The following is a 17,136-nucleotide window of genomic DNA, read 5'->3' on the forward strand; positions in this document are numbered from 1 at the left end:
CATTCTTAAATGTATGATTGGTAATGATTCGGACACTGGACCTCTGCTATACAAGTGTAAGAATATTATATGGACATTTACTCTTAATGTTTGCTCAGATGACAAATGCCACAATGAAAATTTCTGAAATTTGGGAAAAAAACACCTGGAATCTTAGTGATGAAAAAAAAAAATGTTTTGACATTAAACATTTAGGATTCAGTTACTGTCTCTAACCTTCCAAATATGATAATTGTTTGTGTACTTTTAGATTCAAACCTGCTTTAGACCATCAGTTTAATGTTGTTTTTTTCTCCTCCTCAATGTACCTAGAATTGATCTCTGTTATTATCCAAGTGAAGCACGTCCATCTTGATTGAACAAATCTGTAAAATTTGTAAGGCTAATAAGAAAGTTGGTGGGTGATTAACTTTTGGCATTAGTTAAAACAGATGTATTGTTCAGAGTTTGTTTTCGAGAGATAATAATTAAACTTGTTCTCATATCCCCATTCTATCTCTACAGATTATCTATTATTGATTGTTCAGGCAAGAGAGGGTCACCAAAAATCTCAAAGGCGGAATTAATTTTATGGGATGGTATGTAATTAGAGAGACTAATTGGCATTTTTGAAATGATAAGTGAAGGGGGTGTAATCATTAAACTGTGATCTGGCTAATGTATTGAATTTTCATAGTAATGTTTTATGTCTCTATCTATTGTGTCCTTAAGTTGTTTTTTTTTAGTCTAACTTTGTGTCTGTGGTTTAAATTGATACAGCTCAGACAAAATATACAATTTATAGAAATATATACATAAAATTGTTACGATAAAACTAAAGGATTTGATTCTGAATGTAAGTACATATACTTCAAATTTCATTTAACCCCTTTAGTCTGCTGTCTGTCATTCTACCATTGGGAGCAGTGCAGATCATGATTAGTTGGCACAGCCATTCTGTCAGATCATGGTCTGCACTGTTTCCTATTCAGACAATACATATTGTTAAAAGAATTTAAACTGATTGGATGATTTTGTTTAAATTGAAAGAAGAACAAAACCATTTAAGATATTTAGCCTGATAAGCATTGTTTTCAACTTTTATACTTATACATATCATTTTAGTTAGCGACTTAAATAAATCTAACAGCAATTACAGAAAGTTCATGTATAGGTACTGAAATACTTTTTGATTGATGTTGTTGAGACATGCATTTTCATGAGTTTATTCAAGTAAATAGAAGCTGGTATGTTGCAGAGTTTTTCATTAAGTACTGTGCAGTGAGATATCTGGTGCCTTCATACCTCATGTAAAGTTCTGTGCCATGAGATATCTGGTGCCTTCATACCTCATGAAAAGTTCTGTGCCATGAGATATCTGGTGCCTTCATACCTCATGAAAAGTACTGTGCCATGAGATATCTGGTGCCTTCATACCTCATGTAAGTACTGTGCCATGAGATATCTGGTGCCTTCATACCTCATGTAAAGTTCTGTGCCATGAGATATCTGGTGCCTTCATACCTCATGTAAAGTTCTGTGCCATGAGATATCTGGTGCCTTCATACCTCATGTAAAGTACTGTGCCATGAGATATCTGGTGCCTTCATACCTCATGAAAAGTTCTGTGCCATGAGATATCTGGTGCCTTCATACCTCATGAAAAGTTCTGTGCCATGAGATATCTGGTGCCTTCATACCTCATGAAAAGTACTGTGCCATGAGATATCTGGTGCCTTCATACCTCATGTAAAGTACTGTGCCATGAGATATCTGGTGCCTTCATACCTCATGTAAAGTTCTGTGTGCCATGAGATATCTGGTGCCTTCATACCTCATGTAAAGTTCTGTGCCATGAGATATCTGGTGCCCTCATACCTCATGTAAAGTTCTGTGCCATGAGATATCTGGTGCCTTCATACCTCATGTAAAGTTCTGTGCCATGAGATATCTGGTGCCTTCATACCTCATGTAAAGTTCTGTGCCATGAGATATCTTGTACTTCCATACCCCATACCCCATGTCATATCTCCACCAGTTAAGCTGAGAAGTTGCTGTTTATGACCTTTGTATATTACAGTGTTTCTTAATTTTGCCACACTGCAAAACGTTATATATTAAAAATCCGGAGTAAGTTTTTATTCTTAATCAAATCTTTTAGATTCCATCACAGAAAGCTAAACAGAATGTCCTTTATACCATTTTGTATCTGGCAAAGAATTTACCTATCAAAACTCAAGGTTTTCATGTAATTTGTTTGGCATTTATAATCAGTCAAAGGCAGTACCATTTGTTAAACCAAGTCAGAAAATAATAAATGAGGAAAACTTGTTATCCAGTATTTCTCCCCCCTTCAATATATGATGATATTATTTAGTGTCAAATACACTTCACAACATCTCTGCAAGTTTCTACATCTTAGATAACCTATCTACAACAGTTCCCAACTAATTGGCAATCAACATCAAGCCTATTCTCTTCACAAATATAATAAAATAGATCCTTAATTCTCTATAAAGATTACATTGTTTTCCCCTATCTATTTCTTGATATATTAGCCATTCAATATCTTAGTATCTTTGGGTTTGAGATTAAGAAAATATATATAGGTTAGGTCTAATTAAAACTGATTGCTGCTTTTACAGTATCATCATCATCCCCATCATCATATCATTTTCATCTTTTGGGATATTGACCTAATGCCATGTTTTTGGTTTATATGTAAGTGTGGTTCTGTTGAGATCACTTTGTATAAAGAAAGCCTAGTGTTGTTCAACACTGTTCACTAACTAATCGGTTTTGATCCATACAGTATGTCAGTGATTGGAACTAGAGCTGGAACATAGAGAGGAATTAAGGTGAAGGGGTCAGCTGAGGACATGCTATAGGATAAATCATGTACCTTGTCAATACACATCTGATAAGCATTGAGGCTTTCTCCCCCCACTGCACTGCTGTAAATTCCTGACAAGTTCATAATAATGTTATCTGAGGACAAGAAATTGAGATGTTGTTGCTGACCTCTGGCTAGAATCTATGTTTAATATTATCAATATTTTCAAAGACTTAACACCAAGATTTTAGACAATCATATAAATTGGGGTAGGGAGGGATTAAAAAAATGTTGATGATTTGAAATTGCATGTTGATTTGAATTTGTAACAGACATAAAAGTCATTGGTAGCAGTCAGTTTTATACCTGGTTTTAAATAAAGCAGAAAATGTATTTATTATAGCTTTATACTTGTGCAGTGACATCATGTACGCTTTTTTACAGAATTTCTAGGGTAGGGCAAAAATACTTTGGACAATACTGGTTGAAGTTTCTATAATGATGCTTGTTAGTTACCGTTTGAAACTAAATTGTAAAGTTCCTTCCAAGTGGTCCATTTTTAATAGGATTTTGATGACTTATATTTGATAATGATAATATTTTTTTTAAGACATTCTCAAGTGCATTAAAGTTTCATGTAACATTTTAGTAGTTGCAATTGGATACGAAGGAGCGTGACTTAAAACTTATAGATAATGTATAAAGACAACCGAATCTTTGCCGAGTGATAAATAAATATACACTGAATCTGTGCCTGGTGTAAATTAATTCAGTTCAAATTCATACTGATCAAATTTTATCTAGCAAATCGTGTATTGTCATATTAGATTTATATTTTAGCAAACTTGTCGGGTGACGTTCTCAACTTTCAAGAGGAGGATGCATCCTTATAAATCTATGTATTGTCATTCACGATTGGACGGTTGACGATTTTCACTGATAATTTTCTGTCTGATCGATTTTGGTATTTTGTCAAAAATTTCACCCGCAGAGTGGCGTTTATTTGATTGTCGTGGTGACAAGGGATAGATTGCTTTGAGATTTAATGAACAAGAAAAGGTATTGTAAAGATTTTATAAGATTTCTCGATAATGATCGTTGTTACATAGATAGTTACCGATTGAAAAATGTTACCATAGCGATCATACTGTGCAATTAAAATATATTGATTTTTGAACAAGAAATAAAAAAAAAAGTGTTCTACTTTCAAAGTTTTCTGGATTAATCAGAAATTCACAAATTAATAACACTTTGTTGACTAATATGGGTTTTTTTCAAGATTATAAAGTATGATTTTGATTTAAATTTTGTACTTGATTGTCATTGACACATGGACTTTATTGATACATTGTTGTGAAAGGAAAAAGTAAAAAAGGTAACTAACTATATACTTAATATACAATCTTAAGTTTAATTAATTTGATACACACAAACAATATACATGTAATGTTGATGCTGACATAATGTTTTATTTTGTACATGATACACTGATTAGAACATCAGCTGTATATGTAGGAATAAATTTATTGGAAAAATAAAATTGAGTGCACATGTAAGTTGATGGTTTGCAATAAAATATAATTATGAAATGAAGTAATATGTAGGCAATATAATAGAATATATTATTGCTGAATGAATATAGCCTCGTTCTTGAGAACAAACATTATTTATTCTCCAACGAAAATATTTTTCGATTATTTTTTTAAAGAATTTTTGGAAGGAGAATATGATTTATGCTGTAACTATTTTAAGTCAGTCCAAATCAATGCTGTAACACTGTTGATCTATTATTAACTGATTATATGTTTATTGTGCAGAAGGCCTGCTGTTTTTCATGCTTTCACCTGTCTTTTGCCAGACATTTTGGTTTAAACATATTTATTTAAGCTCGATTGCGAAACAAGTTCTTGCAACTTATATTAATCACTTTCGAGTCCGCTTCCTGGAACCAACCAGTACTGGTGTCATATGAAGAAACATGGTCGTGACCCGAGTAGGGCTCGAACCCATGATCTCTGGGTTGAGAGGCAGACACCTTAACCACTAGGCCACCTCTCCCCTTCAAATGCCAGACATTTTATGCTGAGAGACATAATTTGGGCTCTCCATGTTGTGCTGTCTTTTTACCCTATTTTACTTATCAGCTGTTTTGTTATGCTGTTACACTGTTACTGTCCACAGAGCTGTTGTTTTTATGCTTGAATTGTTTATTTGTTTTTTATGCTAAGAAATGGTCAGTGCTTGCATTAAATTAAAAATTAGCATTATTTAATTAATATTTCTTAAATAAATTATCTAACGAAAATTTATTTAGGCCAAACAAGTACAAAGCATGATGATCAGACAGAGTACCGGCTGATCTTGGTCTGCACTGGTTGCATTGATAGAATCCATAGAGCTGTTATTTTATTTAAATTTTTCGAATGCCGGAAATGTAATTAGTTCTGGCACAACTATAGAACCAGATCTGCTCAGTTTTAATTACAAAAAACAACAGGCAATTTCAAATTCTAAAGCTGGACAAGTTGATTATTCAGTAAAGGTAACATAATCTGTCATTATAATCATGCTGTTCTTCTAATCATGTCTCAGTTTTGTAAGTTTTTGATTTTTAAAAGACCATGAAAATTGTCTTTTGTGCGTCAGGATAAGAGGATATCTTACGAGCTGTCATTTTATCATTAGATAGCAGTTGCTGTCTATTTAACACTGTGTATACAGTTGTAATTGTTTTAACGTAGTTGCTGTCGTTTTAACAGTATGTCTAGTTGCTGTCATTTTAGCATGATGATTGTCTGTTTGCTGTCATTTTATCATTATATGAAGTTGCTGTCATTTTAGTATTATGATTGTCTCGTTGTGTCATTTAATCATTATATGAAGTCTAGTTGTGTCATTTAATCATTATATGAAGTTGCTGTCATTATTTCATTATGATTGTCTAGTTGCTGTTATGTTAACATATTATGTCTAGCTGTTGTCATTTTAACAGTATATGCAGTAGCTGTCATTTTATCATTATATAATAGTTGTCATTACAATTTTTTGGCATGAAAAAAAGGGAATGAAAAAAATTGAAAATTCTTAGAAATTAACAGTTACTAATCATAAGAATTTCCTTTTCTAATAACAGTGATTTATAAAGTTATAATTAGGCTAGTTACAGAAGTTTTACTTAACGATACAAGGATTAAAACTTCATTTAAATATTGATCCTAGTCGGCTACTTATTGCGTCGTTATTTAATTGACAACTAAAACTTCCTTTTAAATTTTCCAATTTCTATGGTGATCGTCTGTGGTATAAAAACTGATCTATTCAAGGTATTTGGTTATAATAGTGGTCAAAGTACTGTAACTGATTATTGAAAAAGGAGGTAGATGCATCGTTCTTCAACCAAACTCTAATTTACACGTATAGATTTCAAAATTTTATAATAAAGGTTTAAAACGTTTCCATGCATATCAAAAGATCGATCAGATTTCGGGGTGAAAAATGGAATTCGACCTTTTAAAGATAATGTATTCAAAGGTACGAATAGATTGTTTGTGTATAGATATATTGATGCGAGATGGTGGCAGGTATCGGTAAACACGATGGTCGCAGCTGTGCGAAAATTAAAAAGTAGGAAGGACTTTTGTTCCAAGTGATAGTTGCGGAAAATGATAAACGGCATTAATCAGTCGTAAAACTTGCTGCACGATGTGTTTAACAGAAACTTAAGTCTCTTGAATCAAGAAATAAGATGTTTCCCCATTGAACTTAAATTCTTCCTTTTTTATTTGACTGTTAAAACCATTGTTGTATAAGTCTTAAGCTCTATATTTCTACAATTAAAAATCAAGTAAAGGAAAATGCAAATTTTATGTTCTGAAATTCTACCCGATTGAGATTGAAATTCATTTCTTTCGGTAAATATTGGATGTTTCTTTTGAATATGTGATACAGCAGACATCCCAGTGTCATTTTAAAGATCATTGGGTTTCAATAAAAATGCTAAACCATCGCTATAAAATTGCAAAATTTGTTGATCTACGCATTTATTGCGATATCGTACACTTCAGCATCTTCCGTTGACCTGATTTAATGAGCATGTATTCAGTATCGTCCCATTGTAATGAATCTTTTGTAAAATCCAATACCCTCGTAACAATGATTGATTTCACACTGTTCAACCTCCCGTCACATACCTATAGTCTCGATTTTTAAAAATGGATCAAAATAGCTATTGTCAGTGATTTCCCCACATGCACACAGGTGCGAAAGTGGCTTTTTTAATGAATAATGTGCTCCTGCATTAACGATGGAATTTCCACATAATGGTTTAATTTCTTTCGTTCATAGAAGATTTGAATGCTTTAAGGAAGGTGTGTCTCTTTGCTCCCTTAGAAAATGTCAGAAAAAAGATGTCAGTAAAACGTAACTATTAGTAAGACTTTATGTCTGCTAATGTTTCAATTAAAATTTCAATCCAATTATAGTTTTCAAAAAGGCATAACCTTATGTTCTGTCTCTACCGAGCATGTGTTTTGCTTCTATAGAAAGATTGAAAGTGAATTAAATCATGTATTAGATTCTATTTTCTATATAGTGATTGTGGGAGGATTCTTAAGACATTTAAAACTTTAAAATTATATCAAATTTAGTTTCTGAATATTGATTAGGTTGGAAATAATGATTTGATTCATTAATTTGTCTTTTGCCAGGGTGAATTTTAGTTACATTTTAAGCCATAAAAAACTGAACTCCTAAATGAACTTGACTAGTTATTTTGAAGGAAATGTCTATAAGTGATTAAGATAAAAATTTAAAAGTAGTCAGCCAACAGTATAGAGCCTGGTCAAACTGCATGGATGTGCAGGTTGGCCTACAAGTGGCAAATGGTTCTAGCAAGTTAAACTTTTGAATACAGTGATAAAGTGACTTGCCTGTGTTACCTGTTCAACCTTCACATCACACTTTAGTTTGAGGATGTTAGTTTTATCATTTTCATATTTAAGTCACTTTAATGAACAATAAAAAGTCTCTTTAATGAACAAGGGACAGTTGCAGTTTCATAGCAAGGCAACTTTTAGGCAAGTGCATTGCATAAATTTAGCGAGGGAAAGGTTTACTTTAACATTAAATATTTCGTATTTTCTACTTTCAGAAAGAACTTGATTCGACTGCCACTGAACTGGCCAACAGACAAGACGAAAGTGATGCTTCCAGAAAAAAACTTGTAGAACTTAGCCGAGAATTTAAGAAGAACACACCTGAGGTAAGATAGATTGCAAAAAAAGAGATATTGAAAAACTTTGTCATAGCATCTTTGAATAATGCTATATTTCATCCTTATCCCACTGAATCTAAATAATGGACTTGGCCTGCTTTGAATTTGGAACAGTCCATTTTATGTCTTAAGGTATTTCAGTATCAAAATTGTGTTACTAACAGAATGAGAGCCAGCATGGTTTGACACTTCACAGAAGTGCAGTTGATGGCACATTCTAGGTTTTTGTTGGCACTAGCAATGGGAGTGACCATGGGATAAATAACTTAAAAACATCCTAAACTTAAACAATGTCAAGACTGGTATCATGGGACAATTTTTGAATATGATTGTGTCCCCTTGTGGCAAAGGGGTTGCCTTTAATGGTTAAGGCTTACGGTAAGAATTGCAGCCACCGTCTGTCCCTGCATAATTGTATAAGTTGACTAAATAGATTCCAATAACTGTAGTTTATGCATCTCTTTACTTCAGCAGGTGAGGTGGTTTTGACCTTGAAGTTTGTAACACCCTAGATTAGCCAAAATCATCTTTCCTGTTTTGGCACCATATGACCTATACTGTGTTGATAGGGTTTATTGATTGATAAATAAGCCACGTCAAGACAAAACCAACATAATGGGTTTGCGAGCAGCATGGATCCAGACCAGCCTGCGCATCCGCACAGTCTGATCAGGATCCATGCTGTTCGCTTACAAACTCTATAACAAGTAGAGAAACTGATTGCGAACAGCATGGATCCTGATCAGACTGCGCGGATGAATGAATTTACACTCTAGAGTTATCTCCCACTTGTGTATTTCACTAAAGTGCATTGGAAAGATATGTTTATATTTACGAAACAATATAAACTTGTTCAATATGATAACTCATATCTTTGTACATCATTACCACAGTGCAAGACTATTGTAACTGTATAATAAAACAAAAACAAAAAGCGGACAAAAAATGCAATAGAACAGCATGGTGATGAAAAAAAAAAAATCTTTTTTTTTTTGATCACCCACAGAAGTTTTCTACTAAATAAATTGCTCTTTGCTTGAACACAAACATTTCTATAGTACAAGCTAAATGAATTAACATCTCTTATATAGTACAGTTTAGGCATAATTCCGCCTGCAAACGAGATTTTTACTGGTAATTTGAAGGGGGAAACTTCTTTTTCAAGCACTTGATCATAATTATAAGATTTCTAACTTCTTTGTATAAGGAACATAGCATCAGTGTTAACATTCAATATATGTTTGATTTTAATGCGTGAAACACTCGTCTAAAGTGTAATAATTTCAAGTGCATATTTTCCTTCCACATGTGCATATCATTATATATGGGTTTAGAGTTTGTATATAATCCATTGAAAGATCTTGTGTTGTGATTGAGTAGAAAATAATGAAGTCATTGTGATTTTCAAGTAAGAAAAGTCTTGGTCAGCAAATAAAACATTTAAAATCTTTAAAAAAAAATGCAGTGCATTCCTGGCATAATTTAGTCAAATGATTCAATGGTTGATTTAGACAATGTATTATGACAATTAGTCTGGTTTAAAAAAGTTGAGTAGTTAAGTAAAAACTTATCATGTAAAATGCATCAAAATTATTTTAGTAGAATATATATTATTATTTGGTGTTCATTAATCAGGGTTTTCATGTGGGTAGGGCCCCTGCAGTGGCTGATTCAGCTATGCTTGAATAATTTTCAAAATGGGTTGCAACACTGAGCATCAAGTAATGTTTTGTATTTTCAATGTTTTTTTCCTTGAATATGGTAAATAACTTAGTTACTTAGTAATTTGGAAAAAAAAAAGAAAGCAACAAAATAAAACAACAGTACAACATAAATATTACCAATATCCATCAAGAAAGACAACTCTGCTAAAACTTCATTTAGAATTATCTCCCTTTATTCCCAATGCGTTTTGCATGACTTTAGATATTTGAACTAAACAAATGTGCTGTTCAATATCCTTTGTTATTATCATTTATTATTTCTTAGTCTTTTAAGTATTTCATCAAGATTTTCAACAAGAAAATCATGTTGTTGTTGTTGCTTCTGCTGCACAAAAAAAAAAACCCATGACAGAATTCAGAATTTGTTAGAAGTACTTGCATGACAGATTCAGTTAATCAAACAATTAGAGTGATGTAAATTTCCTTCATTAGAAGGTATGTGAATAAACTTACAATGACAACAGGATATAGATAATTGACAGTGTTGTTGCACAACTGTACATTCTAGGCATTTCCTAGTCAATTTTGTGAAAGATATCAATATGTATCACTTGTGCAACATAAATCAAAGCACAAAACATTCAAACATAATGTGGTAAGTGAATTAGATAGATTTGAAAGTGAATTGTGGGAGTATGACAGGACGGTCTTGTACATGATAAACAAGCATGCATTCGTTTGTTTTTATGGAAAACACTTTACCGGAAATCTGTTCTCTATCTTGTTATAGCACTTTGTCACAAAATTAAACGGGGCGTCAATGGCCGAGTGGTTAAGGTCGTAGACTTCAAACCACTTGCCTCTAACCGCTGTGGGTTCGAATCCTGATAGGGACTTTGGATTCTTTCATGTGAGGAAGCTATCCAGCCAGCTTACGGAATGTTTGTGGTTCTTCTCAGGTGCCGAATCGTGCCTGAAATAATGCACGGAAGGGCACCTGAGGTCTTCCTCCACCAGTAAAGCTGGAACGTCGCCATATAACCTATAATGTGTCGGTGTGATGTAAAACCCAATCAAAACACAATCAAACATGTATCAATGTACCAAATTTAGAATGCAAATCATCAGCAGTTTTGTGACAAAGTGGTTCAGGACTCTGACTTTAAACAACTTGTTCATCTATTCACTCTGGGTTTGAAAAACCTCAAGGTTTGAAATTTCAGATTCTCTGTTCTGGATATTGTCCCACAAGCTTATAGAAGTTTGGTTATACTAGTCTGGACCTTCTTATGCCTGAAATATTGCAAGAAAGTGGGACCAGAAGCAATTCCCACAACAGTATATAAAACTATTTTATGACTTCTGTTTCAAATCTCAGTATTTTCATTGGTCAGTATACTTCCTGTGATGGTTTCTAACTATTCAAATACTTGAGATCTGAGTTTAAGCTTAGAAAAATTCTTTATAACCTTGGACCCTGCTGGTTCTCCAGTAAAGCCAACCAAAGAAGGAAAGCAAAAACTACAACAGTTACTAGGTTACATTCAAAGAATTTCCAATGTATAGATTTTCCTTAAGCCTCAATAAGGATAAGTAACTTTCTTATCATTCAAGGACAATGAGATAAAAACAGTATATCTGTGAAGTGCATAGTAAAAAATATGTAGTAATCCATCTTTTGTCTGAATAAATCTATACATCCTATGCAAGCCAGCCTGGCTTATCAGCATAGAACTCTCCATTTAATTTTTGCAGACATTAAACAAAGACACTTTACTCGACTAGGTACATTCAAATCAAACCCCTGTTGTGTTGTGCCAGTAAAAAATCGCTTTGAAATCAGTAGGCGGGGCAACGGCATTTCATGTTTTCTCAAGAATCAAGTCTCGTTTGCCACTAATTGAAATTATAGGATCTGCTCAAGGTAATAGGAACATTGAATTATCAACAAGTATATTTTGTATTGAAAAATATTTCTGGTAATTGATTCGTTTGAGATTTTATGCGTGTTTTTGATTTTAGGATAGATTAGCGTGGAGTTGTTCCACATATTTCCTGCTTTGTTTAACAGGGGGAAAAAGACGTAAGAAATGATTTATGGACTTTGCTTTGAATGCTTAATTCTGTAAGGCTTTTTATAAGAGGCCCTTCTACAATATAATAATGAGGTATAATAAGATGAACGAAGATTATCAATGTTAACAGAGCACCATAAGTTGATTGTGTTATAGTGGAAATCTATGTGTATAATTATGATAATCTATTAAGAAGTGTTTTGTATTAATCCTTTATTTAACCTCTAAAATAATATGTTTCAGGGGGAATTTTTTTTTATTTAATCAAGAAGTTCTGTTAATTCATTTAAATTTTATACAACCAAGGCATGTACTGGGATAAGCTTACTTTAGCTCAGTTATAATGTTTTTTTCATTCTTTGAGAAATTTAGATTTAAAATGTTCTTGCACATAAATTATTAATATAGCTTTATAATATAACTTGTAGGCTTTATGTTTGAGCCTAAGCTGTGAGACAGTCATTGACAGGTCATGGCCAACTGCACAAGTGACAGCCATTGTCAGGTCTTTGCCAACTGCGCAAGAGATAGCCATTGTCAGGTCTTTGCTAACTGCATAAGATTCAGCCATTGACAGATCTTTGCCAACTGCACAAGTGACAGCCATTGTCAGGTCTTTGCCAACTGCGCAAGAGATAGCCATTGTCAGGTCTTTGCTAACTGCATAAGATTCAGCCATTGACAGATCTTTGCCAACTGCACAAGTGACAGCCATTGTCAGGTCTTTGCCAACTGCGCAAGAGATAGCCATTGTCAGGTCTTTGCTAACTGCATAAGAGTCAGCCATTGACAGATCTTTGCCAACTGTGCAAGAGACAGCCATTGACAGGTCTTTGCTAACTGCATAAGAGTCAGCCATTGACAGGTCTTTGCCAACTGTGCAAGAGACAGCCATTGACAGGTCTTTGCTAACTGCATAAGAGTCAGCCATTGACAGGTCTTTGCCAACTGTGCAAGAGACAGCCATTGACAGGTCTTTGCCAACTGTACAATCATCAGCCATTGATAGGTTTATGCCAACTTAGAGGGACACAGTCATTAACAGATCATTGTCAACTGCATTTGACAGGTCTTTGCCAATTGCTCAGGACACAGCCATTGACTAAGGTCATTGCCAACTGCGCAGGAGACTGCCATTGACAGGTCTTTGCCAACTGCGCAGGGGATGGCCATTGACAGGTCATTGCCAACTGGTCAGTGAAAAGCATTTGACAAGTCTTTGCCAACTGCGCAGGAGACAGCCATTGACAGATCTTTGTCAACTGTACAGGAGACAGTCATTGTCAGGGTTTGCCAACTGCACAAGAGTAGCTATTGATAGGTCTATGCCAACTTAGAGGGACAGCCATTAACAGATCATTGTCAACTGCACAGAAGACAGCCATTGACAGGTCAATGCAGTCAAAGCCCATGCTCTTACCTAGTTTTTTGGAACCCAAGGCATTTAAGTCCTATGAAGTAACTATCAGCATAAAGATTCAACATACACTCAGCAGGTTAAAATGGAATTCAATTTTATTAGGAATTTACATGAAATTCTTTTATAAATTTGTTGAAATAGCCCTTGATCTGATATTAACACTGCCATGATGAATTTTAATGAATGGTTTGTATTTGGACAACCGTTTGTTTTCGAAAGGGTAGAAAGTAATTTTCAACAAAATATTGTAAATATTTACACATTTGTCCTACTATAATCTGTTTTGCTGTTTTGTGCAACCAATTTATCTGCCAGTTAAAATAACAATCAACTGAATTCTTCACAGTTAGTGTTAATCATAGATATGATTGAATAATGCTTGCATTCCTTCATAGTTCTTAAAAACTGCTTTCATTTATTGTAATTTGTTCAACATTTATTGTTGACAGCAGTAGAATCAGCCTGCTTCTCTGTGGTGTAGCGAGACACTTGTGTTTTAGATTGTTTTAGGTTTTTTTTTCCCTCGTACTTTCAAGTGCTACATTACCTATGGTTACAGACTTATAATCATCTATAAGTTTTGATGGCCCTGCGTGATCATTAACAGCTTTTGAATCTTGGAGGGTAAAACAGGGGGGGAGAGATTTGTAACAGCTTTATTATGTAATCTTCATTGTTGAATTGTCACCTTGTCCCATTATTTATATTACTTGACCCACTGTGCAGTTGTATTGTGTTAATATGAAGCGTGACATTGCTCTAATACCTGTTAACTATTTGATAAATAAGTGTAAAAGATATTTCTTATTTAGCGTAAGATGTTCGTCAAAGTAATGTTATTTGCAGTTTATTGTTTAATAAGCTATGCCAAACCTGTTAATACTATGAAGATTAGGAGTTATTTCTTTATAGTTGTCAGTTACTTCCACCTTGTTTGTGATAGCCCAGTATATAGCTAGGGAGTTATTGCCCCTGTTTTAGTTGTCTAGTTACTTCCATCATGTTAAATGGTGTTATTGCTCCTGTTTTAGTTGTCCAGTTACTTCCACCTTGTCATATGTCCTTGTTTATTGTGAGTTATCACCCCTGTTTCATATTAGCCGTGTTATTTCCACCTTGTCTAATGTCCTATTATATAGTGAGTTTATAAGTATGAATTATATTATAACACTGCTTTATTTCCTAGGTATACAGTGACATAGGACCCCTGTGACAGCCATCTTGTTACTTTACAATGCGACACTTCTAGAAGAAACACATACTTTCATCAATTTGTTGTCTTGTTGGTTTTTATATTGATGAATAATATTAACAGAGAAATAATGTATTTCAGTAGAATGAAATTGGAGCCACAAATATGAGTTTTCAGGCAGTAATTCTTTGTATTTTGTTTTTGTGTGTTGAATTCTGTCTGTGGCTTAGGATTCTTACATGCAGCAGCTAACTTATGGTAGGTCAGTGCTTCTACTGAGATGCCTGCTTATGCCAGAAATAATGGTCAATGGGGTACATTAGTCTTTTTCCGGAATGTCACTGAATAAACTTGACATTTTCTGTGTGACTTTACAAAATCCTCCCCATCTCCTCCCAGTTTATCCTCCAAAATCCTCCCCATTTCCTCCCAGTTTATCCTCCAAAATCTTCCCCATCTCCTCCCAAGTTTATCCTCCTCCCACCTTGAAAAGCAACAAAATTTAATTAAATTATAATGTCAGACATATGTGATTTTATTTTGGAATGTGGTCCAGCAAATAATTTAATTTGAACAAGTTAATTTTCAGCTCATTGGATGATCATATCAATTGATATATTTTGTTTATGTATATAAAAGAAAGAAGATTTATTTATTGAGTTAAGATTATATTGGGTAAATGAATATGCAAGGAAGTTTAATCTGGCTAAAACTTGAAAATATAAAAGAGACAGGGTCTTGAAAGCAACAGGGCCTATTTATAGATACACCAAAAAAATATTTCTTTGATCAGCGTAAAATTTTGTTCAAACAGAAACTATGCAGTTAACTTAGTTAATCATAAAAAACACTTCTTTAAGCATGAAAAAAGCAAACATAGTGTATGATTAAACACTTACAGAAAGCTTTATTGGATATTAACCCCCTAAGCTTTTTCCCCTCTCTCACCATCTCACTTTGCTATGGTCGAACCCTCAGAAGTTGATCAAACCTTAATTAAAACCAAACATTAGCAAAAAAATGACTGAGGCTCCGTGATAGGGTTATTAATTATGACAAATATTGGCAGTGATTATAAAAGCCATTAACTGAAGATACTTTGGAATATATGAACCTTTGATAAAGGTTTGGAACTTTGTTGATTATCGAAACTAGCTACAGTACAAAGACTTTACTGATTTTTACGACTGTAGGTGGGCGGAGCAATTCATGAGTATGTTTAAATCAGATTATCCGGCATGAATTAGTTCTCCTGCTTTAATGGTTTTAGAGGATTGATGTTATATGCTTTATAGGCTGAAAAAAATAATTTCTGTTTATTCCAAAGATGAAGATGATGATAAAATAGTTTTGCTCGAATTAGTTCCTTTAGGTTCATTTTGGTAATATAAAGTAAGAATAATCATAAATAACTTAATTCATAAACAGACTAGTCTCCCTGTACATTATAAAGTTTTAGCTGACGTGTTCCAAAGAAAAGCCCAGGACCTGCATTGGTATCAATCCCTTGGTTAAAGTTTTCTGTGCAAGTTTTGTATCTCCAAACTACTAAGGGAATTGGTTAAAACTTTTTACTTATTTAAAAAAGAGCATAATAGGAGGTCAATTTCCAAGGCCCATAACTTAAACATGGATTTTGACAGAATTATGGCTGTTTTCAAACTTAGAAAATTCTACATTAACCAGTCTCTTGTTTTATTATTAAGCTCTGAGATTTATTATAGTCATGCCAGCTTAGTATACAGTCCTGCTGACAGGTCTTGTTCTTTATTATGAAGAAATGAAGCATCCAGTCGTATGGAGTCATGTTAACCAAAGTGCAGTAGAGTCCTGTCAACCGAAGTGCAGTAGAGTCCTGTCAACCGAAGTGCAGTAGAGTCCTGTCAATCAAAGTGCAGTAGAGTCCTGTCAACCGAAGTCAGTGATTTTTTTTCCAATTTTCAAACACTGTCTTTCTAAGGAAAAAGCCGATAAATCAGAAAAGGGAAACTGAAATCAAATTCAACAACGAAATGGATTAATTCACACATTAGAAAAATAATTCATCATTTCATGCATGGACATGCAGAGGCCTGTCTATAGCGAAGATCTGCTCTAGCTATGCTGTAGTCCTGTTCTGTAGATGCCAAAGGCATTTAGGGAAAATTCATTTGGAATATCCTATTGGTAGGAAACAGCTTATCGGCCCTGTAAAACGTAAACACTGAAGTGCAGTAGTAATGTCAACCGAAGTGCATAGGAGTCCTGTCAATCGAAGTGCAGACTGGCCTGCATCTTTACTAGTATTTACCTGGTTATATTTGCTCCCAAATTCCTGTAAAAGGATATATCAAGTCATTATTGCTGTTAAAGGTCACAAACTTCAGTATTTTCTTTGTATCATAATTCTATACTTGCTTAAGGTTATGACCCAGTGGACAACTTTAAATCTATGGTGATTTTGTTTCCATCAGTTTAGTAAATTGATTGATTTCTATCAGTGAACAGTCATCAATCACTTGATTGATTCATTTCTCCTTCTCTCACTGATTAACATTAATCATAATGGCAAAAAAAAATGTACAAAGGAAACAGAAGACTGTGGAAATTACGAAGCAAACAGGAAAATTGTATGGGGGGAAGAAAAAGAGCATATTTTACATTTCTGACCTGCTTACCTCCCTTGAATTGACATGTTTTGTATAGATATAATAGATTACAT

At 33.9% G+C, this 17,136-nt stretch overlaps 1 protein-coding gene across 7 annotated transcripts in view; it reads left to right on the forward strand.

The window, feature by feature from the left end:
• LOC132749103 (homeobox protein cut-like 1) overlaps positions 1–17,136 on the forward strand; it is a 121,406-nt gene that overhangs the window by 27,782 nt on the left and 76,488 nt on the right. For all 7 annotated transcript variants that reach the window (XR_009628371.1, XR_009628372.1, XM_060738785.1 and 4 more), the window contains exon 2: positions 7,962–8,072. Coding sequence is in view for 5 of the 7 variants with exons in the window: in XM_060738785.1 (XP_060594768.1) it covers positions 7,962–8,072 (111 nt within the window). In the remaining 2 variants the exon portion in view is untranslated. The remainder of the gene's footprint in view (positions 1–7,961; positions 8,073–17,136) is intronic.

Source organism: Ruditapes philippinarum, unplaced genomic scaffold, assembly GCF_026571515.1.
Source record: "Ruditapes philippinarum isolate M1 unplaced genomic scaffold, ASM2657151v2 ctg202_1_1_1_1, whole genome shotgun sequence".
Taxonomy (NCBI): domain Eukaryota; kingdom Metazoa; phylum Mollusca; class Bivalvia; order Venerida; family Veneridae; genus Ruditapes; species Ruditapes philippinarum.